The sequence below is a fragment of the Calonectris borealis genome, chromosome 1 (genome assembly GCF_964195595.1).
Source record: "Calonectris borealis chromosome 1, bCalBor7.hap1.2, whole genome shotgun sequence".
NCBI classification, from domain to species: Eukaryota; Metazoa; Chordata; class Aves; order Procellariiformes; family Procellariidae; genus Calonectris; species Calonectris borealis.
Genome location: NC_134312.1, coordinates 204538614 through 204564980, shown reverse-complemented (window position 1 = coordinate 204564980; position 26367 = coordinate 204538614). Strand labels below are relative to the sequence as shown.

The following is a 26367-nucleotide window of genomic DNA, read 5'->3' as shown; positions in this document are numbered from 1 at the left end:
GGTCACATACAGTTTAGCTGAGCTCTGAGCATAAGAAACCAAGCATTATGGGAATGCGGTTCATAATTTAGCATAAGGACCTTTATTCTAGTAGGAACATAGCCTAAAACAACGACACAGACCCAAAGCTGTATTCTTTCTTACCAGAGATAATTACAGGATAACAGGATATCAGAAACAAGAAAAAAGAGTTCATTTGCTGATCAGTGGTAGCATTCAAACTAAGGGATTATTAAATGTAGATGGGATTATTGATTCTATTTTTTTAGTTGTATGAATAAGAAACACCTGGTTTTAACACAGCAAACATGGGAAAAAATTTTAATTGGCTTACAACTCAGGCATCTGAAACAGTCACTAAAGCTATGATGTTTTTGACACACGTGACATCAACAAGACCCTCACTTTTGGTGATCTTGTCACGCATTATGGCTCCAGCTATTGCTTTTTCACTGACCAGGTACAGGTGTTCCCCCTTCCCAAATTGCCTCTCTGCCCAGACAGGTATCACAGGATGTCTCACTTGCTTAGCTTCCAGATGTCATCCCAAGAACTTTCGTTTTCATCTAGTAAAAAATGAACCTTTTTTCTCCCACTGCACCTCTGTGCTCTCTCTGCTCATCCTGTGACCTAGCAGTCATTTCTGACTCATTCTGTTTCCTTGTATTTGCATTCCAAATAAATGCCGTTGCTGCTTCTTGTATAATATTTCTATGCATTAACTCTTTTGTCAGGTTAATTCTGTGCCTTTATTACCATAACAACCTTTTATCTCCTTTATACATGTACTATCAACTCCAGGACATACAACAATCATATTCCTTGTACACTAGTTTGATGACACTAGCTCTTTTTAATCCCCTAGCAAATTTCCTTTGTTGTATCAGCAGCATTTGTATAATTTTTGCCCAGTTATCTTATGTTTCCCTGTGTAAAGACAGGGTGAGAATTATTGTCTGGTCTCTCAAGTGCCTCCTTAAGGTTTGGTTGTCATTTCTCTGAAAAAAAAGAACGAAAAAGAAAAGAAAAAAAGCCCACACAATACCAAATTGTATTAGTTACATTTCTTAACTCTATTGTAACAACTCCTCTGTCTTCCTGAAGTCCCATGTCACTTTTTTATTTTCTCCCCTGCTCCCCTGTTCTTTTCTCCCCAATAATATTCCCTACTGTCTTGTTTTCCCTTTACAATGTTGGGTCCAGTTAAAGCTGTTTCTATGCCCCAGCAACTTGTGCAAAGACTTAGTATTGTGTAGGTACTCTGAGGTGCCTGCTACCTCTCTCAGGGCAGCAAGAGGTTATGAAGTAACCACCCCAACACTAATCTAAACCTTGTCGTTGAGATGTATGTCCTGTGAAGGCACCAGACAAGCTTCAGTCAACATGAAACCTGAGTGGAGGTATAACGCTTCAAAAAGGGGCGGGGGTGGGGGAGGAAGCACCATAAGGACAGTGAAAAATGCATCAGTCTTTACAGGAGAGACAAGTAAGTGGGTAAAAGATGCAATCAGCTTTTACCACTTTGCTTTTTTCCTTATATGCCTTTGAGCTGTGTTGCTCAGCACTGTGTTTGTGGAGGTTTATACACTCTGACAAATTCTGGTTGCTACCTTAAGAGCATTTATTCCTCACGGAAACTCATTTCACATCTCATCAGTTACAGCAATGAGACGGGGAAACCGATTTCTTGTTTCTCTGAGGTATGTGCATGCTGGGCACATGGCACAGCCGCAGCCTGAGCTGAACTGAGTCCTGGCCTGAGCTCCCCCACACCTCCTCTGGGCTGGGTGACCTCCAGGTTTAGAGCCTCCCTCTCTTTAAAGACCGGCTCCAGGCATTTCCACAGAAATGCACTGCAATGGAAAACACATTTTCATTTCAGCTCCCCTTTAGCAAGTTAGACAGCAATAGACGTGAGCGTTTGATTAAGGTGTGCGGCATCCATTTCCATCAATTGCTTTGTCTTTCCCCTGCACGGAGCCCTGCGACATAACTCTGTATCACTTATGGTAGACCGTGCCTGAGAGATGTTTTGAGACGCTGCCAGCACTTGGCCTGTTTGGTTTGCAGGGTTCGTGACATTATGTGGTAAGTCATGAGTATTTGTCCATGAGCGCTGGTCTCAAGAAAACCCAGAAGCCGTGGAAAACCACAGAGCAGCACAAGACTCCTGCAAAAAAAACCCACCATAAAACTATCTGTTTACTCAAGTTATGAACCCGTTTACTTCTGGAAACTGCTAAGTATTTTGGTAAAGTTATGGCAAACTTCCAGGTTATAAAAAGGATCCGAGACCTCATTACTAGCATTTCCCAGGGCAATAAAGAAAAAGATACCCCTTACCGTGGCATTCTCATTTTCTCATTTTTCCCTGCTGTTGCATTATTTCTTACAATTGGACGTGATAGGAAAGAGCTGTACAGTCTGTTCAGGGAACTGGAGCAGCACTCACAGCTTAGGGAAATTAAAGGCTACACGTGATAGCTATTAGTCCTGCGATACTGGGAGGGAGCGCTCGGAGATGAGTACAGTGTGAGGCTTTGAATAGGAACTAAGGGGGAACGAAAAAAACATTAAGAGCATAAGGAGAAGATAACCTTGAAATCTCTCTGGACTTGAAGCCTCTCTCTCAACAAACACTCTGGGCACTAGTGTCCCCACAGCTGCCTGCATGCAGCTACTCCGGCACTGCAAGGCGCTGGCTACAAAGCCAAAAAGGAGCCTACCGCTTCTGGAAAGTTTGCCTGCCTGTCTTTCTCACCCAGAACTACTGGGAGGCTCAGAAATGCCAGACAACTTTTAAGTGATTTCCAGTCTCATTTTTACTGTTGAGGACAAGCATACCCATGTGCAGGACAAGTAGCTCTGGTGGGTCCAGGAGCTCAGTAGATGAAGCTCCAGGATAGTGGTTAGGCAAAATCAGCCTGGCAGGAGAAGCTGTCTGGGGTCTGCAGGACTCAGTTTCAGCTGCTAGAAACGCCTTCTTTGTTCCACTGCCTTATACTTCCTTCTGGTGTCTTTTGCAAGTAAATCAAAGTAATTGAGACTTGTGTTTGAATCTGGCCTACATTCTCCTGCAGCAGAAGGCAGAGATTTTTAACCAATTTAACAGCACTGGGGATTTCATAAAGTGTGAAGCTCTGTCCTTCGTTATGCAACTACAGGCTTTTTGGTTAAGATTAGCGGGTTTCAAATTGGCTTCAAAAAGAGTAAACCAGCTCCATGGTTCTGAAACTGGCATGTCGAGAGGCCCCTCCTCAGTGCTTTTACTGCCAGGCATTTAAATAAAATTAGAGTTACGTGTCGAAGGAGAATAAAGTATAAAACTGATTAGCTGTGCGTGGCTAATAATAATAATAATAATAAAGTGGAAAATATTTTGGACTAAAATTAATGGACACATCTTTAGTATGTCATACGTGAATTTATCTGCATGACTTCCACTCATGTTAATGGGAGCCACTTGGCTAAATTTCTGCTCAGTGAGTTGTTAATTCATCCCTAAGGGATTAAGTTTAAATTTAAACTTACAAAAGCCATTTAATGTTAAAGCTGAAATGCTGTCTTGAATTCATATGGTTTTCAGAGAACAAAGGACTAGTGAAATAAATTAGCAGTGATTTATTAGTGTGAATATTGAATTTCCTGAATTTATCGACTAATGTGCGACGGACATATGTTGTGACATCCTGCTTCTGACCAATACCTGGTTAGTGTGATATTCCGGTGTCCCAGCACCAGATGCTCCCAAACAGCTGATAAAAAATAAGTGCTTGATAACCTGTTTATAAGAAGTTTTTTTTTTCTAGGTACTGTCAATAGTTGGCTTAAGTTCTGATACAGATGTGACCCAGGATTCTTTAGTTTATATTTTACTTCTAATTCTTTCAGAATCCTTCTGAATTATGCACCACTCATATCTAAGCGTTGAAATTCCATATAGATTTACTGTGCAAAAAAATCAAATTCCTTTTTATCATTTTAAATTAGTTCCCTTTCAATCTCTCTCAGACTCTACTTGTTCTTTTCTTAAGGAAAAGATTATTTAGGAAGACCTAATTTTCCTATTTTCCTGTTCACTATTTTCCGTCTTTCACTGTCTTCTCTTACTCTCAGTTTTTTCTAAATGAAACGATCCAAAACTTTTGAGCCACTTTCCTTACAAATGTTTTCTATGTGTATCTTCTCCTGTATCTCTCTTGATGTATGTTTTTGGCTTCTGTATATCTTTTCTACTCCTGCCTGTATCCTTCTAAGCACCAACGGTCAAAACCCAGTATAAGCACCCCACCAATTTATCCAGGCCATAGTAAGTATTTGCTGTGTTACTCCCTGTTCACCTCTATTCCTGCAGAAGACTGTCACTTGTTTTATTCCCATCACCAATGCACTAAACAACTGTTTTCCTGAAGCTCTTCACAGTGATTCACGACTTGACCTTTAGTCCAACTTCCACCCCTCATTTCTCCCTCCTCCCCTCACGCACCCAGTGTTATATGAATAAACAGTCGAGACTGCTCGTCCTAATGCTTGCTGCTTTTCTAAACCGCAGTTATAGTTACATAGGCCTTCTGAAATCCCGCACAGACTTCTCTGCTGTTAAAGTATGTTATCTCCTGTGCTAGCTGTCATCTTTGTCACCTCTCTGTTCACCTCCCTCCAGATTGATCATACATGAAATAACACTTAATCCGCGTGCTGGGGGCACCCACAGATAGCCACTTCCTATGTAGAAAATTGCTCATCTCTTTGCTCTTTATCTCTTAACCATCTTCTAATCTACGTCTGATCTTGTCTGGTCGACTGTTTGCTCTCTGAAGGAGAAGTGCCAGGTCTTTTACCATTCTTGTACAATGTTGTGGTGCTGTATAAATATTTATTCATACATAAGGCCTTCTGAGTTCATTTTATCAGCTCATAGTCATCTAGGTGTTTTATACCTATTAATTTTTTTTCCAATTAACTTGTCTACCACTGAGATAAGGCTTTCCACTCTGTAATTACCAGGGTCATCCCCTGCATCTTGTTTAAAAGCAGATAAAATATTAACTATTCTCTAGTCCTAGCTGATGTGGAGTATGCTGTATTCTGCAGTTAATTGTGAGAAAAATCTCCTACTTTGGAAAAGAGTAACCACACTGCTCACAGCGAGGCAAAGGTCTGACCCTCGCAGCCCTAGGGTCTCCTGGGTTAATGTCTTTATGGTATGAGCCCACGTGACATCCAGATTTAAAGTCCATAAAGTTCATTTTCACTTGAGACTTAAGCCAAGTGGCAAATCAGGCTCTTGTAAGAGATATGTGTCAGAAATTAAGTCAGCATGGTATGCAGCTACCTACTTTCAGACAATTGAAAGGATAATACCAAATAACTTTCCTAGATATGTTCACTTGAGTGAACATTTTTCATGTCTGGTTCTGAAAATAATGATTTAGAGGCAAGAATATAAAATGCTGTTTCTTTGTTTTTTTTCCTCTCTAAATGTGTTCTGAATGGCTTAAAAAGAAATATGATGGACTTTGTTCTCATGCAAAAATTTTGCCTTCCTAAAAAATTGCTGAGTGGGGAAAAAAGCTAAGGCCGAAAGATTCAGCGGCTTCTTACAGGTAATAAATCTGGAAGGGAAGAGAGTTTACAAGTGACTTAATTGTCATTTCCAAGCACAGTCATAAGTTTAAAAGATATAGCACACAAAAAGGGAAGTGCAGTCAAATGCCTCAAGGAACACATGTCTCTGTGTTACCAAAAAGAATATTTCCAGGGGTTGTAGCAGTCCTTCGCTGGGAAAAGTCAGTCCAACGTAAGGCTCATTCTTGCAACAAAGTTCACTAGGATGCTGTGGTAGCATCCACATAGAGAGGTGGCAAAAGTTTTCTCCAACTTCTTCTAAATTAACTTACCCACAAATACCTGCTAACACCCCTTTCTAACATATACATAACCTCCTTCCACTCTGCTCATTCACTACTTCCAAATGTAAATCGCTGGGTGATTGTTTGTATCCACCGTATATCCCAAAGGCAGAAGTTAATCAATAAAATAGTGGAAGTTCTGAAAAAAGAGAAACTGCAGTATCCTGAAGCTGTACTGCTATGTATATATTGTAATGTGACATTGAAGACATAATATTAAACTTATTTAAAGTCAGGCCTTCCAGCAGGTTGACTCCGTGGGCTTACTGCAGTGGAAGGTGTGAATGCTGCTCCACGAGGTACCAAGCCGGTATCTGGCACGGACAGCAAGAGCAATGACGTTATCTAAATCTAGGCTCCACCCTCAAGCTACCTGAACCTGTCTGGAAGCCTAAGCAGATCCTTCACCTCAGGAAGAGTGGTGACCACAGTGGGCATTCACTTAAACACTCTGGTCTCTCTCAATCATAACATCTTTGCCTATGACACTTCACTGTGGTCAGTGATTTTTGCCCATTGATTTTTGCACTGCAGATCCACCATGATAATCAATATAAGCATGATAATATAACATGATAATGATAATATAACATGATATAGCATAATGATAATGATAATGTAAAATGATATAGCACGATCAATATAACATGATAATCAACATAAGCAGCACACATAGCTCTGAGAAAAGCCTTCAGGATCCACATAAGCAATAAATACCCGAAAGAAGTACCAAAGAAAAGAAAAAGAGTTAAAATACCTCATGATATTTTTTCACTGTTTTCCCTGACATGCACGTGCAGGATTTCCAGTTCGAAGTCCCGCAGCCACAGTTTCCTCCGCAGCGCTGGACAAGGAGGCAGCGGGGGAAGAAAACTACATTTGTCAGCTTCAGTTCCTCCCTTAAATTGACAGAGTAGTTTCTCGGAGTGCAGCTGTAACGTTTCACATCATCATTCAACCTGTCCAGGTCAACTGCAATGCAAAAGAGGTTTGAGTGGGACACTTCTCTGGTTTATTCCACTCCCCAGGCAGCCAATAACACAAAGTGATGTGACACTGGTTGGAAAATGTGTGAAGTATAGCAGTGATTTCTGAACAGATAAACATAAACCCAGCAATTTTAAATCATTACAGGTAGCCATCCAGACTCTCATCCTGCTCCCACTGACTCCCATAGCAGAGCTCACACTGACTATAAAGGTGAAGGGAAGGCTTGAAGTGAAATACTGGCCTCAAAGCTGAAGACTGGTTATTTTATTTGCCCTGTCACTGATTTGCTGGATCCTTGGGTAAGAGATTCCACCTCCGCTACTGTCTTCCTCCCCCTGCTTATACCTGGCTTACTTAGATGATGAGCTCTTGTTTTTTTATTATGGGCACAATTCCTTTGGCCTAGCTGCAGGTATGCAAAAGGCAAACGCTTTAAACAAGGCTCTTCCTGTGGTCAGAAAAGAAATGCCTTCGGAGAGTGATTCATCCCTTCCTCAAAAGGGCATTTAGGACAGGCGGCATGACTTGCTTTCTCAAGTTGCCTGTCTGTATTGTTTATGGATAGAGTCTAGATAACTGACAGAGAAATCAATCTAGGCAATATTAATTTCAGCTGGTAAATGCTACTATAATAGGCATACAAATAAATACAATTAAAACTAATGAGCTTCATTGAATGCCAGTAGTTGGTTGATGTTTAGAAGGCTGGTATCTCTGTGAGATGTGTCATGCAAACAAGTAGTAAAGCCAACCATAAAAATAACTTATAGACTATCAACTGTGAGCTTAAGTGCTGTTTCTAGCTTTAGCTTGTAAGGCTAAAACAAAACAAAAAAACCCCTTCCATAAGTACATTTTCCACAATTGTAACACAGATAAAAGTAACAAATTGAATGAGTTTTATTTCTATAGAAGTCTTCTGATTTCTTTTTCCCTCCTTTTCTACTTTCTTCTTTTCCTTAGGATTCTGTCCACCAACTAAGTGTTCAAAAGTTCAATAATTCGTTCAGGATCGGAGGACATGTGAACTTGTGTTTAGAAGTGAGGTCCTCTGGATTGAAACTGAGAATCAGAAAGAGAATTAAAATGCATTTTGAACTCATCGAACTTGAAAGCTGAAGAATTCATCTTCTTTTGATTCAGATCTTCAAATTTCAGAAAAAAATGGAAAACTGAAAACCAGAAACACCGCGTCTCACTGACAAATCATTAATTATACGAACATTCTTTTTTAAAAGACAAGTAAATTACACTCAAAATATAAATTAAGACAAAGAACAAAGAAAAATAGCAGAAAATGACTGGAGGGTACAGCAGACTAAAAATAAGCCCTTCCCACCCCAAACAGTATTTTCTAACAAACAGATACATCAACAGGAAAACAGGAACAGCTCAAATGAGAACTGAGATGTTTGTGAACATTTCAGATTTTCATAGGCATGTTGAATAGCTCGACAGCACCTCTGGTCCTGAGTGCACCTATGCTTGTGCATTACTATAAACATGTGAAAACCTCCAACAAAGACAGGAGCGCTACAATGCTTCATACCGACTGTGACTCAGCCCTTGTCAACATCACAAAGTAAATCGTGGAAAAAGCTGTGATTTGTAAATATCATGCACCTTTACATTCTGGCCTGGAGATATTCACAAGGCAGATATGCAAGAGGCAAGGGTACGTAAATGTCATGAGTGCTATTATAAAATCATAGCAGCTTCACTTCTCTGGCAAGTCAAAAAAAACTTAGCAGATAAATTGCGATTTTATAGCAATTGTGATACATCTCGCCATGAAATCTCCGTGGTTCTCTCCAGAGAGCTAGCATCTCTCCAAAAGAGGTATAGATCATCCTCCTGATATAAGCACAAAATCAATGGGGCTGCTGGTATACTCATGCACTGGGAGAAAAATACAGTCCGAATGTCCACAGCCAGGACTTAGAAGTCCAGAGAATATTGATTTCTTTGCTTTAACGGATGATATTTTTTTCTCCCCTGTCATTCCACAAAGCCACCCCTTCTCGTTGCAGGCTCTCAGGCTAATTCTTCTCGCAGGGAAGTGTTTCCCACTCCTCTAAACATTCTCATCAGGACCTTTGCCATCAGCTTTGCTTACCGAAAAAGCAAAGAGGTATCTGGCTACTATTCATTTCAGCCAATTGACATGAAGGAAAAATTAATCAAAGGAAGAAGAGGGCAGAGAATATTCTGAATAATGAGATTTCTTGAGGGCAAAGACTCTGGCACGGCAGCAATCCAGGGGAATGGATACCAACACGAGCAGGCTCCTAGCGGGACAGGCTGGCCGTGGACTAGGACGGCATTTGCCAATGGCACATCTCTAGACAGAGTTAGAATAAAATGCTCAAAGGCTTAATTCAGCCTGTGATTGCAATGCCTCCTGCTGAGGCAGCACAAGAAACAAGGCTTCCAGCAACAAACTGGTCATTAAAGAGGGCCCAGACCCAGGTCACATGAACAGACATCTGTGTCCAGGAGAAGATGTCCAGGGCACTGAACAAAATTTGCTGTATCACATGAAATTTCGCCCCAGGCTCAACAGTCCTCCTTCCTGCATTGAGCTGACACCTATTATCACTGCTGTGTTATCAACACAGAAATGAGTCTTTGTAACGAGACTGGTGGAGAGGGAAAGCATTGGCATTTAAAGGACCAGGGCGGGGGGGCTTTCCTGCAGAGAGCATATTATCCATCACAGTGCTACACATATTAGCTTCAGTGCTTAAGCTGCTCAATTTAAATGGCAAGGGGTGACCTGGCAAAGGGCTTTCACTGGAAGGAAGGCTTTGCTCACTAGCCTTCAAAAACCTAGTTCTGATGACTTTCAGAAGTCTTTGCAGGGTCTCTTAGGCTGTAGCAGAGTCAGTACTGTGGAGAGCTGTTGACTTGCTTGAAGCATAGGAGGGAATAACCAGATAATTGGGATAATTTTTTCCCTATGCAGTATGAAGGAATCTGCTATTTTCAATGAGGACTCAAAACTTTTTCTGGATGCATTCTTCAGGAATTCTGAAACCAACAAGTAGCAAAATACATTTTATTTAGTGTATTTTTCTATGATGAACTATTTTTGAAAAAACTATGCGAAATTTTCCAGTGGAAAATTGTATGAATTCTCCTTGTTTTCATACTCAAGGCATTCTGATCCTCACTTATAAGCAGTTTTCAGGACCTCAAATCCCACAGTTATCAGTTAAGATGTGAATTCTCTGCACTTTGGCATTTCTTGGGTATCGGAGTCCAGGTTGAAATGGACAAATACAATAGCAGAAAGGTCTTATTTTAGTGATGCTGAAATCATGAAAATAAATAACTGCAAGCAGAGAAGCAACAGGCTTAAGAGATACACAAGTCATCCTCAAGTGGAGGTAAATGCCTACGTTCTTTTTCACTCTACTCTACAGAAATCCAGCACTTGGTGGGATAAGGCGAGTGTGCAATGTCTTCTGTGAACAGTGTATACTGTACCCTGGTAGTATCACACTGACACCCAAGAACAGCTCCCATTGCCTAATTAGCTTTAGACCATGGTTTGCAGCCCCCTAACAAAAGAACACATTTTGCTCTGAACAACTCTCTCTGCTGAAAGCTTCGATATGCTTTTTTCCCTGTCTTGGGATTGTTTTACTGTCTGGAACCAGTCCATTTCCTCATCCATATAACAATGAGATTTTACAGTACAGTCCGTTTCATGCATCACTTCACTGCTGTGACTAAAATGTAACCGAGCCTTGGTGTGATTGGTGTGAAATCCTGCTGCTTTACTTATCAAGGACTGAAACCACTGGAGTCCTTAATTTAAAACTAGAACTAAAAGGTTCTGTAGACAGGATGCAAATAACTTCAAAGTATTATTACAGAATGTCTGCATCAGAGATTCAATTTAAAGGCAAGGCAGACATAAAAAGATGCACCGGAGCAGTAAGCTGGATACCTGGGGTACAGGGTTTACCCCCCCTCCCCCTTAAATCCTATGCTTAAATCCATCCTCATTTCACATAGTGCTATGGCATGTGTTTACCTTGAAAAATTGATCTTAATCACAGGTCAGCACTGAAATCAGGGACTGCAGCTAATACCATGTCTTATTCAGAAGGGACAGCCTTAAAGATTGGAGGGGAGAGAAAACCTGTGCTGCTGGTCACTGATTGATTTTAAAAGGACAGGCGGTCTGTTACGGTTTCTTTTAACACTTTATCTGTTCCAAATTCATACACGGCCCTAATATTGTCATATCTGAACATTTTATGCTTTTTTTCATGCATCAGCCACAGACCAGAGCTGAGGTGTAAGTGGTGGTAGCCGCCTTGCCACACTATTCCAATACCACGCGTACCACTTATGGGTACAAGTTACTCCTGAGGAGATTCTGATTGGACACAAGAGGAAAAATTTGTCACAATAAGAACAATCAGCCATTGGAATAATCTCCCCAGGGAAGTAGTAGATTCCCCAACATTGGACACTTTTAAGATTCAGCTGGACAGGGTGCTGGGCCATCTTGTCTAGACCGTGCTTTTGACAAGAAAGGTTGGACCAGATGATCCTTGAGGTCACTTCCAACCTGGTATTCTATGATCCTATGTTTCTATGTCAAGACCATCCACAAGCAAGGCAAGAAGAATTCAGGCAGGTGCAGAGCAGTCAGCTTAACCTCAGCCCATCGTAAAATTAAGGGTAAAATCCTCCTGGAAGCGATGTTCATGCACATGAAAGACAAGAAGGTGACTGGGAACAGCCAGAACAGATTTATCAATGGCAAATTGTGATGGACCAATCTAAGAGTCTGCTATGTTGAGACAACTGTCTGGCTGGATGAGGTGAAAGCAGCAGAGGCATCTGCTGATTTTTGACAGTGATCCATAGCATCCTTGTCGCCAAACTGCTGAGATATAATGGGGTAGGTGGACTACAAATTCAGTAGATAACCAGAAGGTCCAAGAGGCTTGAGCAAAATGATCAGCAATTTCAAGTACAACTGGTGGTTGGTTACTAGCAGTGTTCCTCAGGGGGTAACACTGGGGTCAATACTGCTAAAGATCTTCACTAATGATCTGAACAATGGAATGACGTGAACCCTCAGCAAGTTTGTCAGTGACATCACACTGGGGAAATTTGTCCACGTGCTGGAGGGCTGCCTTTCAGAAGGACCTCAGCAGGCTGGAGAAATGTGCTGGCAAAAACCTCACGAGGTTCAGTGATGACAAATGGAAATTCCTGCACCTGACATGGAATAACCCCATGCATCAGTCCAGACTGGGGACACACTGGCTAAGCAGAATCTTTGCAGAAAAAGCTTTGGCATCCTGGTAGAGAGCAGGCTGAACGAGTCAGCTGTTTGCCTTGCAGTGACAGAGGCTGCACACTGAGCTGCATTAGGGAGAATGGGGCAGCAGGTTGAGGGAGATGAATACTCCCCTTCATTCAGCTCTTATGAACCTGCATCTGGAGTACTGTGTTCAGTTTTGAGCCCCCTCCAGCAGAAGAGAAGGATGAACAAACTAGGAGTTCAGTGAAGGGTGACCATGATGGTTAAAGTGCTGGTCCAAAATGGCCACAGTGAGGCTGAGGGAACCACATTTGTTTAGTCTGGAAAGAAGACTAAAGGGGATTCTAATAATCTATCTAAATCTAATAAGCTATCTAGAAAGGGCTACAGGTAGGATGAAGCCAGTCCCTTCTCGGATGTGCACAGCAAAAATACAAGGGGCAAAAATCACAAGTTGCAGCAAGGGACATTTCAGTGAGCTCTAAAGAAAAACTAATCACTATGAGGATGGTCAAACACTGGGACAAGTTATCCAAAAGCTTGTGGTATTGCTCTAGTTGGAAATATTCAAAACTTCACTAGAGAATGCCCTAAGTAACCTGATTTAACTTCGAGGTTGGTCCTGCACTGAGCAGAGGTTTGGATGAGATGATCCACAGAGTGTCCTTGTAACCAAAATTATTCTATTAATCTATGATTGATACTAAACTGCCACAATGCCTATATGTCTGCTGTCCTTCCTGAAAGGGTATTGACATCACTATCCATATGGACAAATAAGGTTTAAAAGTCTAATTTTGGTCTGTTATGAAGGCAATGTGGATGTGTGGAACCAGATTTCAGCATGACACTCAGCACCAGACTATGTTGACGACAGGGCACGTTAAGAATCATCTGTATGTAGACAGACTATAAGGCTTAGATCCTCAAAGATGTTAAAATACCTAACTCTCACTGAAAGGACTTGCCCACATTATACAGGGAATGGGCTCAGAGACTTCCCAGCCACTGACCATCCTCCCCTGGATGTCAAGCAGAAATCTACATCTCCTTGGGCCTCCTGCCAAAGGCATGCAAACCAGTGCCAATTCTGCTAAAATTTCTAACTCTTGTGCTCTTTTTGGCAGCTAAAGAGATGTACTCATGAAAAGGGCCGGCACTTGTTAGCTTGCCCCGGTTCATATTTTGTGCATCAGCAAGGGATGGAGCTGCAGTGTGATTGGAGCATCGTGTGTCAAGTGGGGATCCAGAGTTCAGTTCCAGTTTGACTCTCATCCTTTTTCATGTGTGGCTTACAGTTTATATCAAACGTTGTTGTGCTGCTGTTTTAATTTTGACTCTTGGCTTTAAAAAATTCCTCCTATAGAGCATGGAATTTCTCAGAGATCTATGAATGTATTGAACCCTCTATCCCCAGCATTCATGCTCCACTAGCACAAAGGTGTGTGCCAGGGCTGTGTCAGGTAGAATAGAAGTACTGTACAAGCAGTCAAAGACATTCAGAGCAGTGCTGTAGCTGACTGAAGCTATTGTGTGGTTGAACTTGAGTTGGAAAATGCAGCCCCATGCATATGATAAAAAGTCACGACTTCCACTGGTTAAATCACCTAAATGCACTGACAGTGGAGAAATTATTCTTCTCCATATCGAATGTTGACCAAACCCTGTCGCTTTTAGTCTTCAACTCTTATGGCTGATGGTAATCACTGTTCCACTGCACATGCTTAATGATACCACAATAAGTACTTCGTTAAATATACCTGAAGACTTTGGGATCTGTCCAAGTCTTTCTTGTGGGAGCTGGGGAGATGCTGCAATTTGGATTTACTACCGAATCACAATGCCAAGAGAAATCTCCTCAATACAGCAGCTATTATTTTAGAGGAAAGAGAGATCAGAATTTCAGTGGGATTGTAACTGTCCGCATGAAACAAGGTTCACAATATATGGGCCTATTATAGACTGGCAAACCAATTATCAGCTGTGGTATGGGTCAAGTAGCAAAAGCAGGCCAAACCATCAGTGTCGTAAATGGACATAGCTTCATTGAAATCAATGGAATTGAATAGCTTATTCCAGTGATAAATAATACACTGCAAATTTCACTAGCATTTTAAAAAAGGGTTTAATAAGAAAAGCTTTCACTGCAATGACCGACAATGTCATGTAAAGCATGAGGGAAAATCTCGTTTGTCACAGAGAGGGAAGAGTACAGATGTAGATCTGAATTAGATTGTGAAATGAATGAACGTGTGTAGTTTGCATGCAACAGACAACTTGGTTCCCAACTGAAGAAGGGTGGAAGAAATACCCTGTTTTTTAAGCACAGGGAATACCTTAAATTAGCAGCTCTTTGAGAAGGTATTCCATCTACTTGGAATATTCTCATTTGCCATGAAGGAGTGGGCATTCAGCATTTGTGGTGCCTGCACTCCCTGTCTGGTGCACTGAAACTTGCTGGCAGCCATCCCAGAACCTTTCAAGGAAGAGTACATGGACGTTTGCAGCAATTTATTGGCCACTGTTTGCAAACCCCTGAGAAATTACATTCATGAGTTAAAATTTTAACTTCTTGCTAGACCATGGTAACTAGTGACAATTAAAAACTATTGTTAAGGACTTGCCTGATCTTGGGAACCTGTCTGGCAATGGACAGTAGAAACATTCCATGAAGACTTGTGGTCTCATCTCACTGCTCCCCTTCCAGAGAGCAGTGTGGCTCTGCCAGCAAGTGTTTATTTATTTAACCTGTAAAGCTGTCATTGCAGACAGATGTTATTGCAAGAATGTCCCACCTGATTAATTTCTTCTAATAGCCAAAGGCTTCTTGCATACTATTTCCCAAAAACAAAATGAGCTCAGAAGCATGTGTAGTCTTGTTAATTACCAGAATGTATCTATCCACATGTGTTCCTGCTTCCTAGGTTTATCTGTGAAAAAAATTTTCCATTTTAAAGATGATCCCTTTCTCTAGCTGCCATCCCCTAGACATTTGGATCTACTTCTATGATGAGAAACAGTGAACTTTTTCTTTCTTCTTTCTTTCTTCAGTTGTACACAAGCCATTTCACAGGCAGAGGTCTTGTCTTTTAAAAATTATAAAGCCTTTTTCAATGGGATGTAAAACTTCAGAGTGAACAACAAAAGATAAATGCAAACAAGCATGTGGGAAAAGTTAAATGATGTTTAATTGATGATTGGAACTGTTTACAACAGTATCTCTGAGGAGCTCTTCTATCTATTATCAAGCAGATACATTGATGCTTTCAAAAATTTAAATTGTAGGATGAAGAGGTTTCCTTCAAACGTGTCTGAATGCGCCTTATGACTCTGTAAAAGAATAGAGACCTATTTGTCTAGAAGTTCAGCTGTAGAGTATGGCTGTTTTCTTTTTTATATTTACCTGTGTTCTTGCTAAGAACAGTATTAAATAATCCAATAGCCAGTGATATCCTTTTAGAGATGCTTTATATTTCTAATAGCCAAATTACTACGACACTGAGGTCAGCTACAGCATATTACAGCAATGCAAAAGGAATTATTTTAAGGGATATACTTTATTTGTTATGACCTGCTTTTTTCCTAGGAGTTTAGGATGAGCTTAAGGCTCAATATTCATAGCTTCAGAGTTTCTAAAATGCAGCAATGGCTAACAAACCTTTCTGAGTATCTTTACAACTGCTGCAAAGTTGTTATTTGAAACATCTACTTGTCATATTTTCATGTAGGAGGTGTACACTGTAGTTTATAGCTTATACAAGGCCTCTCATTTAAGGGTTTTGAAAATGCGAATGTGTATCTTCCCCTTTTTTTTCTGTCCTTTAATTCCAGTCTGGGTTTCACTTCAGTTCTGTAGCTGACTTCTACTGGAGTTGTTAACAGCAACCCTCACTGAATATATGTAGAATTAAATTTAAAACTTCATGTGGTTATTAGTGAGAAATACCTGATACCAATATCTCACTTCAATAGTGTAAATAGAAAAAAATGCATTTAACTCAATAGAGTTGTATCAGTGTTGTAGAGGTGTGAGATCAGACTTTGTAGATGGAATGGAGTTATCATACATATAGATTTAATCAACACACTCTTCATCTTTAAGGTTCTTGCAGGAGGTATCCAGGAAAGGATCAATCTTATAACTGTGCACAAATACATGATGGGAGGGAGTAAAGAAGATGGAAACAGAGTCTTTGAAAGGACAAGAGGTATTGGACACAAACTGTAATACAGGAAAACTTATTTAAACCTTTAAAAAAAACTGTTGTTTTTTTTTTTAATTTGTTCCAAAGGTGGTCAGACACAGGTTGCCCAGAGAGGTTGTGTAGTCTCCATCCTCAGAGATATTCAAGACTTGACTGGCCATTGTCCCAAGAAACCTGCTGTTGGTGACCCTGCCTTGAGCAAGGGGATTGGACTATCTCCTGATGCACCTTCCCACTCCATGTATTCTGTGATTCTGTGAGTTTCAGCTATGCTAAAATACTTTACTTCTTATTTCCTTGACCCTGATCCTTACCTTTGTGGATTAGATATTGCCAAATTAAGAAAACATACCATTTAAATGTCACTTATCACATATCCCTGTTATCAGAATTGGCATTCAGCAACACCGCCTCTCAAGCTCAATTTTGTGGCACAATTTGGTATGGACAGGGAGTTGGGTAGGAGCGAAATCATTAGTGATTCATTTATACCATTTATATGACATGTTCTGAAAATGCTGTGAAAGATAGGCAGAGATTACATCAAATTGTTCTAATCTGCCTCAGGGCTGTTCTAACTAAGGATAAAGCTGGAAGCAGAAACAGATATCTGAAATAAATGATGATATAATCTATTGCTCTTTTTGCTGCAAGGTTATCCTATAAACATTCCTCAGAGATCCACAGTGTCTGTGTTTAAAAGCCACCAAGCATTTCTAATTTAAGGACTTGTTAAAGCTACTCCCTACTCCTGACATCATCCAAGAACAAGCCTTTAATCTTGTCAAAAGTTTATGACTAAATAAAAATTCTTCACTGAATTTTTTTAAGGATTTGATTGTGGTGAGGTACTTTTGTCCAGAGGGCTGCTAACAGTCGGGGAATTTGGCCTTTAGTTTGAAGACAAAAAACAACCTGTTATAAAACTTTTTTTTCCTTATTCCTGTAACCAAAACAGCAACAAAAAAAACTATTAAAATAAATAAAGTGTTAAAATAATAACTGGAAAATTCTTTATGTCTTTTACAGTGTTTTGTTACGCAAGAGACTGAATTACATTTATATTAAATGGAGAAACCTTCAGGCATCTGAATTTTCCGAGCACTACCAGATCAGATTGATACCTGTAGCGTACATGATCAGCATCAATAAAGCAGCAAAGGCTATTTTATATATATGTGGTCATTTAAACATAAGGGGTACTAGGCCAAATATGATCTGAGAATCAAATGAAATGTGGAGAGCAGAATCAGTACAGGATCCAGGTTTCTAATCAGCTTCTATTAAAATCAAAACAGACCCTTTATTTCTTTCGTATGTATGTCTATCGGTGCCAAATCCGGACCGGGAATAAGGGACACACAGCTCACGTTTCACAGGCCCCTAAATGAGATCAAACTGATCTCAGAAGCGATGCAGCAGCAGTCAGGTGACGTTTTTCACAAAACACGGGCTGTTGTGGTTGCCTGAAATTTCTGACGTGCCAAAATGGAACAAAGTAAAGGGGTTCAATTTTTCAATGCTCAGGGCTCAGGGCTTTATCACAGATTCCTGAGCCCAAAACCAGACAGCCAACATGTCTTGGAAACTGTAGGCAAGTTGGCTGAGTATCTACTAATACTTTGTATGTGCCTGAGGTCATTCTCCTGCACAAAGGGCAGCAGCCATGGGACAGCCCACACCCCTATCATAAACCTCTCACCCTCCAAGACAGGGTGGCCACAAGCAAATGCCCACCAGGAACGGCAGCTGGCCTCTGCCAACTCCTGGTTTTGCCCAGCAATGACCTCCGAGAATGACGCTTGGCCTGGGCCAAAACTAAGCAGAGACCAGGCTGACAATTTAGCAACTTGATGATTGGATTTCAGGGCCTGGAACACCCCTTGGCACTATTTTTCCTAATACAGATGCAGCCTATGTATCCTTTTTCAGATCAAAGCACATTAAAGCCTCATCATTTGATAGCAAGTAAGTTACAAACAGAATTAAAATCCTCTCTCCCTGCTTAGCACACACTTAACATAAGGGGGATGGGATTTGAGATGCAAATAAATTGTGGATTGCACAGAATCAGAACTGTGGCTTGGGCATTATATTTATAAAATTATAAAGAAGGCGGCATATGAATACTTATCTTGGAAATGGAAGAATATTAAGAAGAGAACTCGTATGAAATATTTCACTCCAGATCTTCTGTGAAAACTACAGCAACTGTCATCTTGGAGAACCCTACAGACCTCCTAGACCTGTGCTTGCACATAAAGGGCAATTTCATCGGGCCCTTCAGTGCAGCGTTGCCCCAGAGCACGACTGTCTCTTCTAAACAGGGTTTCTTTATCATTATGTGTTTGTACTGCTAGCTTAACATCCCTTTGCTTTACCATTTGGTGGATGATTTGAACTAACAGAAGGAAACAAGAAACATAACCCAGAAATGTGTGCTTTGCTCAATTACAGACAAAGATGTTAAACCATAATAATGTTCCCAACCAAGATAATGAAAAACAGTGAGATGTTCACATCTTAAAAAACCAGCTGCACATACAGGTGTCTGCACCAGATGCTTTCCTAAGCAGAATGTGATAAAAGTGATTATTCCTCACTCAACAGAGAAAAATCCCTAAGCAGGGTATTTAAAGGAGGATGATAGTGCAGGTAATTAGGAGCCCCATGCCTTACACACAAAGCAATGTTTAAGAGGGTGAAGCTGAGAACCATCTGTCCTTTACACATGGGTCTATGTTTTTATTTGTGAATTCATCATAACGATGGGCAGTTTTCAGTCTGATTTCTCAGGTGAGATCCTACTCAGTAAGAAAATTATTAAGGATTAAATGACTTATCCCTGGTTTTAACAGGTGGTAGCTTGCCCTGTGGCTCCAACGGGAATACAGGCACCAGAATCCAATACCTTACCAATGGACATTCCTGTGAGGAGTGAAGGAATAGCCTGGTCTTGCCCCAAAGTATGTATATAGCGTCATTTCCTACCTTTGGACTTCCTGTCGTGGTAGCTCCTGCCTCGATAATGGTGGCCACTGTCTGTGTACAAATTCTCGAGATCTTCTTGCCAGGAGTCCGGGTTAAAGTGTTTGAGCAGATCCTCCACCGTGTCAAATGCAGCAATGGTCTGATCCAGTGCTTCTGCCGTGAGCGTAGGGTCAGTCACTGATGGAGAGGGATAGGATACCCCCTAAGAGTGACATACATCTCAGTGTACTTGGAATAAATTACAGCACCACTTAAAACAATTGAAAACAGTTACTGAGAAACTTGTCTCGTTATTGACTGAAACAGCTACTTTGGGCCATCTTTTGAAGTCCTTAGCTGGGTCAGGCTTTGCTATGCCTGTGTTTTCTTTTGCAAGGAGAAGAGACATCAAGGAACTCCCAAACAAATCCCAGAGGAGATGCAGGGACTGGAAGAACTGCCACCGCTGGACTGTCAACATGCACACCTACTCCTCAAAGGGGACAATGGTGTGCACATATACAAAGATGTAATGGAAATGTCTTTTGAAACCACTGTGATGGCCATGACCACAGAACAGAGGTGCCTTGTGGTGCTGGGGTGGTGCCTTCACAGCTCTGCCAGCTCTGTTGGTAAATCCATAATAGGCAGATCAGAAACCAGAGCAGAGGAAGACAAAGGCAACAAGTCCACTAGATTGTCTTTCTTTCCCTGGTCAATTTGGACAACAAATTTGGCTTGGTTAAAGGCTTGAAAAGATGCCCCTTTATTCCCAAGAACTAAATGTGCTATGAAATACCGATGAATGACCATTCTTCCACCCTTTTACCAAAAATACAAGTTAGTAAGCAAACGAGAAAAACCGTGATATTTGGATCTCAGCAATGTAACAATGAATATTGGGATTACCAACATAATGATATCCTCACAATTATATCATAATACCAAATGGAATATTATTTCCAGCCAGGAAGGGCCAAGTACCATTCTCTGCGGGTACTTGGTTCCCACTGAACTTGTGGCACAACTTGACTTTGACAGAAAGATTGCAGCAATTTCACTTTTACTGGAGAGGACTTTAAACATTTTTAATAATCGTTATTTAGAATCACATAATTCACTACCCTGATATCACTTTTTCCCCTTTCCAACCACAAAGCCTCACAGTATGTGTAAAATATGTGCAAGAAAAACTATTAATGCAGATCTGTTACTTTCTGAAGAACCACAATTAAAATAACTGATTTTGTCCTACAAGAAGCATAATGTAGCACAAGAGTTCTCTTTGGATTTTGGTCTTAAAAGTTAAAACATTGGGGGAAAACCCCTGGAAACCCTCTTCTCTCATGAAAACCTAGCTCTGAAGTAATGTAGCAGCAATATGCCATTTAAAATTAATGGCTCCCCAAAATAATTTTTTGCCTCATCTCCCAAGCAAATGCATATGTTAAACTATTAATCTTTGTGATTAACTTCACTCAGTTGGGTAGTAAGGGAAAGGCCAATTCATTTGAGTAAAAAGTTACTCACTTGTTTGCAGGGTTGTGTCCTTCAATGCTTACTAAAATAGTTTTAAACTCTTTTAAAATGTCTTTTAAAATAAAAATTTTCTCTTTAACTGTAAGTTATATCACAAAATTAACAATCCTTTATATTTTACTGCATATGTTTGCTGCAAGTACGGATAGTCCAAATTATTGAAAACAAGAAAGAGAAGAAATAGAAAAGATGGCAAGTGCGGTCAAGAAAGCATAGCTGTGCTTTACTGCTTATCGCCAACAGCACAAGAAGTTTCAGAGGGCCCACTTGTGACTGCAACGCCTCTACAATGCAGTGCTAAATAAGACACAGTGCAGATGGCTGTAAAAATTCATGACCCACTAAAAGGGAAAGCACACCTCAAAGCATCTCTTCTGACTTCTAAGTGGCTTGGAATAGAGACCGCAGAGAGATGGGAGCCCCAGGAGATGAAAAGCTCACACCAGCAAAGTGAACACAGTGTTGTTACCTAAAACAATGCTGCAGGAAAGACTGTGCTGTAGGCGGGTATCATGCAGCGTGCTAACGCAGTTATTGAGGTTACAAAAGAAAAATGCACCCAAATGCTACTTGCTTATTGAGGAGAGCTCAGTGGAGCTCATGGCTCATCTGTGACTGCAGCCCAACAGGGAAACGTCAGTCCCCAACTACCTTTTAAAAGTGAGGGAGATGGTGCAAGGATGCTGAAGAAACAGCAGCATAAAAATCAGGCCATAGGTGTGTGGCTTAGACGATGCGACAGTTTTTTTCACGTGTTCAACTGTGCATTTCTTACAGAACTGCAGGTCAGGCTGTGAATTTGCAGGGCATTTCAAACTCATACCGGCAGCAGGGATCCCCCATTTTCTTTTCATATAAAAACTCCTACTCAAGAGATTTTTGCAACCTCGTTCACACACAGAAGAAAGCTTAACTTTTTCTCAGTGACAGCCAAGTCAAGAGGAATTATTTCAACAGCTCAGATAACCTACTGGCAGCGACATCGTGTGACAGGCCCAAAAGCAACTTCAGAGCTGCCAACCCAACTGCCTCTCTGTTGTCCTGCCAACAACGAGGCGCTAGCTTTAAAGAGCTTGTGCTCATTGTCCTCTGGCTTCTGAGATCACATCCAAAGAGAGGGCCAAAGGAAGAATGAAATGCAAGAAGCAGTGAAGAGCAAAAATCTCCCACATTATGACCTCTTCTACGTTTCTTAAAAGCACTGAACTCATTTTTAATTTCATGGGACACAAAGGTATCTTTTTTGTCAGTGCTTTTACCCTTAATTTCTATTCCCCCATTCTTTTATATTTTCTATCTGCATTGTGAAGCCGACATGAAGTTCGATGTGCATCAGTTGTTTGTTGGTCATAACTTTACTTCACAAATAATGGAACTTTGTTTCCTTTTTTTTCTGGATTTGCGATGCTGGTTTAAGGGCAGAAGTATTGGTTTTAGCTTTCTGAGAAAAAAAAAACAAAAACCAAAACAGAAGTATGGTTTGTGATGTGACATCAGACAAGGAAGAATAAATTTGCTCACCCTCAAATTTTCATTCTGAGAGTTGTAATGTACCCAGATCCTAAAATGAGTCTTTGAGTTGTCCGTGGGTTTGAGAGGTAAAACTTAGATCTGCCATACTGAGTATCAGCAGAACAGTAAGTCATTTTATCAGCAACGAAATGGTCTGAGTCTGTCCTTCTGCCCCTCAGGACCACAGCAGAATCCCTGAACCTTTCTCTCCTGAAGAATTTGGATGTCCTCAGACTTTTTCCTTGGTGCCTTTGGGAAAAATTACTCAACCCCTCTACCTTATTTTCCCTGAGGATAAGAAAGGGCTAGTGGGTGCGATGCACGGCCAGTGGAAGAAGGTATGTTTTATTAGATAGGGGATGGCATGGGAAAACCAATGAAACTGGGGTTCTGCTTCTGGTTTAGCTGTAGGTTTCCATGTGACCTTGGGCATCAGCTTGCTACCTGTAATATTTGTACTGAACTCCCCTACCTGTAACACATTAACAACAACTTTTCAGAAACAAATAGATGTAAAAGATAAATAAACCTTTTTTTTCAATATGAAAAGAATACTGGATTATTGTTTGGCATATTATGTGCCTTACAATGTTAAGGAGGATGACTAACATGGCGTTTACCATACACTTGATCTCATTTTCATAGTTACCTGATGAGGGAGCCCTAGGCTTACATTTTCAAGTATCAGCCTACCATATTTTTAAACAAAATATTCTATCATATAGATTTTTTTCCCAAGCCCATATTAGAATGAAAAATGAATTTATGTCTTTCAGTAAAAGAGTGCTTTAGCATCTCCTACTTGGCATATCCAGTAGATCTCAGCCCTGCTAACATTACTACTCAGGACTTTCAGCACAATTAATTCAAGGCTATCAATGTATTGTATCATGAAGGGCAAGTGTCATTTGCAAACTCAAGGGTAAACATGAGTGAGGTTGGCTTAACCTCTTCTAATTTTGGCAATACAGAATTTTCTCTCTAGTCGCTGCCTGGCTTGGACAATAATCAGTAGAATTTACTCATATTTTATTTACTGCTCCTGCACTTGCAACTCCTGGCAGCTATGGTAACAAAGGTGCCATCACTAAACCCTCTTCCATGAATGCTCCAAACATTAGTCTCAAGCCTGCTTTGTCTCATGTGTTTTAAGAGGAGTTTATAAGAGATGTGACATGGTGCTGACCAGCCAGCAGAGCACACAGGAGAGGACTGTCCGTATTATGAATTCTGATGCTACATTGCCATTCCCCAGAATTTAATCTTACTTGGGAAATGAAAGAAGGGGCAGATTTTTGGCCAATGACACAAATCAAATGTAATGAAGAGAAAAATAAAATTTTATATTGGATTACTTGTTTTCTTTCTTTCTTTTTCTTTTTTTTTTCCTAAGTCTCATTTTACTGCTGAATATGGAGACTTCAGATATAATATTTTATTACAAACACATTAAAAAATCTCAGTATTGACAATGAAAAGCTAGATCCATTTTCCTGCCAGCCTGTTTTAAGTATAGTCTTGTATTTAGGTCAAGACATTTTACAATTGAAAATTGTAAGGAGCTTATCTTGTACTTTCATCTTGGCAAGATGAGTTTGAAAGCAAGAAATGTTTCCCAACAGCTATCTCATGTGGTTACAACAGCTGATGGCATATCCTGAATCTTTTCTCCTTAAAAACACACTAGCTGACTCCAGTATGAGTTGGATAAACACTTATTTCATCCTCTGCCAAAGGTGAATACATGGTTTCTCTGTGCAGGTGCCATTTTAGTGAGTTCGATTCACGTCATCCTATCAATCCATCCATGGGCAAAATATAAGAAATTACTTACTGAGACAGAGCTTGTGACTGACTCCCAGTTGGTTTCTGAGGCTGCATGCTGGAAATCATCCTAAGGGGAAAAACCCACAGGAAAAATCACCGTTAAGGCAATGTCCTAAATTTACTGCAGAACCTAAAAAATGTCTCAGCATTCAACATCTGTCACCTTTTTCAAACCTCTGTAATGCAAGAGGCCCTTGCCATGCGTCATTCCTAAATAATGCTACTTGCATTCAGGTTCCTTCCTTTTCATTGTTTACAAACTAGCTCCTTGTAAGCTTGCTGGGGCAAAGATAGGTATTATTATTATTTGTAATACGATATACGCTGCTTTGCATAGCAGGACCTAATCTGGTCAAGAGCATTACATTTATCTTCCAACAAAACATTAAACACCACCCCTGTATGTCTACAATCAGAGTATTAATGCTGTTCCCCAAACTGATCCATTCTGGAAGAAATATGGACACGCTAATATGCTGGTACTATTAGCCAAGGTGAAAAGCAGGGTAATCTAATCCATTTGAAATGTAGTCCTAACGTGACTGTGCTGTTTTTGGTGCTTGTGCTGAACAAGACTTGCTCATCTGTGCAGAGCACTGAATGGTACTATGTCCTTTACATCAAAAAACACAGCCACAGTACATTCACATTAGAAGTGTCATCGCACAAAACCCCTGGGCATTTATGATTAATTTGAGCACAGGGATGGGATTCATCTCATCTACCTTTGGACATCTACAAAGCAAACATCTAATCTAGTCGCTCTTGTTTCCATTTACAGTCAACTTAAACTAGCATTTTTAGGGTGCAAATCATCTGATCTATTTTAGAAGCTTAATTTGGGATGACATTGCATCCCAAAAATGCTTTTTTCTCTCCATTGTCTATAAAGGGAGCCTGGGAGGACTAACTTAGATACAGATGTCAAAATTGTATATATTGACGTGGTCACCTGAATCCCAATCCACTTGTCTGATGAGTGATGGGCAATCATTACTTAAATAATGAAGAAGCCATTTCTTTAATCTTTTGGCAGTTTTACTAATTTCCAACTGGAATAATTAAACCATGAAAAATGGAAAAAAAGGCAGCATTACAGAATGGTTATTAAACACATGCAGTGAATAGCTAATGATCTGTATGAATAGGAAGGTAAGGAAAGTGGACTAAAGTGACAGCATACCAAGATTTTCATTTCTAATAACAGAATTTATAATGAAAGGATTTAAAGAAGATGGATCAATGCCTGGGCTCACCATTTTACACTGACTTAGTATCTGCTATGCATTTTTTAAGCTGGCAACTGAAAGGGAAAATAGAAGTGTAGCTGCTCAGCTGATGCTCTCTAGACTCAATGCTGCATTGGACCATACATATATGCGTATAATCAATTATTTCTTAGGAATGCAAAAGAGAAAATTGATCACATAATCTGCTAATTCATCAATAAAATTCTCCTTTACTCAAGAAGGAACAGAGCCGCTTTCAGATCCAGACTCGATGTACATGGTATTTTAATGTTTTTCATTTGCTATAGAAAAACACTCAAATGTCCCAAAAGTCACAGGATTGTTTATTCAATAGTTACTGTTTCTTCTTCCTTAAAATGTTCCTTTCTCTCAAATTTGAGGCAGCAAAACTGTAGTGATTTCTTCAGTACTTAAGATTAGTAGAAGTTAAGAAACCCCATCACACTATAGTGTCACTAAGCGACCACTGAAACTGCAGGGCTATTAAAACGTTAATAATTAAAGTGCTCGTTTTCTTCTACAAATACAGAAGCAAAACATTATTGAAATTTTTAATGCAGATTTTTTTTATAAACAGTAAAGAGATCTGCAAATACTATGATGAGGTCATAAATAATTCAGGAGCAGTGGGCTACCTTGGCCATATTCTCTACACATTTGGTTGCCCGGTTCTTGACAAGCCACAATTTAAAATACATAAAAATGGATTTGAAAAGCTCATGAATCCTCTGGTAACGGTGGCCAGTTGCAAAACTTGGAAATCATTTCCTCTCTGTCATTAGCTTCCATTTAGCACTTCCAGAAAAAAGTGGCATTGAGTTCTGAGGCATTATTTTAAAACAGGAGCAATCTGCCTCATTGAATGTCTGGAG

At 40.2% G+C, this 26367-nt stretch overlaps 1 protein-coding gene across 2 annotated transcripts in view; it reads right to left on the bottom strand.

Annotated features, from left to right (window-relative positions):
* PDGFD (platelet derived growth factor D) overlaps positions 1-26367 on the bottom strand; it is a 146360-nt gene that overhangs the window by 5271 nt on the left and 114722 nt on the right. For both annotated transcript variants that reach the window (XM_075140081.1, XM_075140080.1), the window contains exons 4-6: positions 24253-24312; positions 19389-19590; positions 6670-6884 (exon numbers count right to left, since the gene is read on the bottom strand). In XM_075140081.1, the coding sequence (XP_074996182.1) occupies positions 6670-6884; positions 19389-19590; positions 24253-24312 (477 nt within the window). The remainder of the gene's footprint in view (positions 1-6669; positions 6885-19388; positions 19591-24252; positions 24313-26367) is intronic.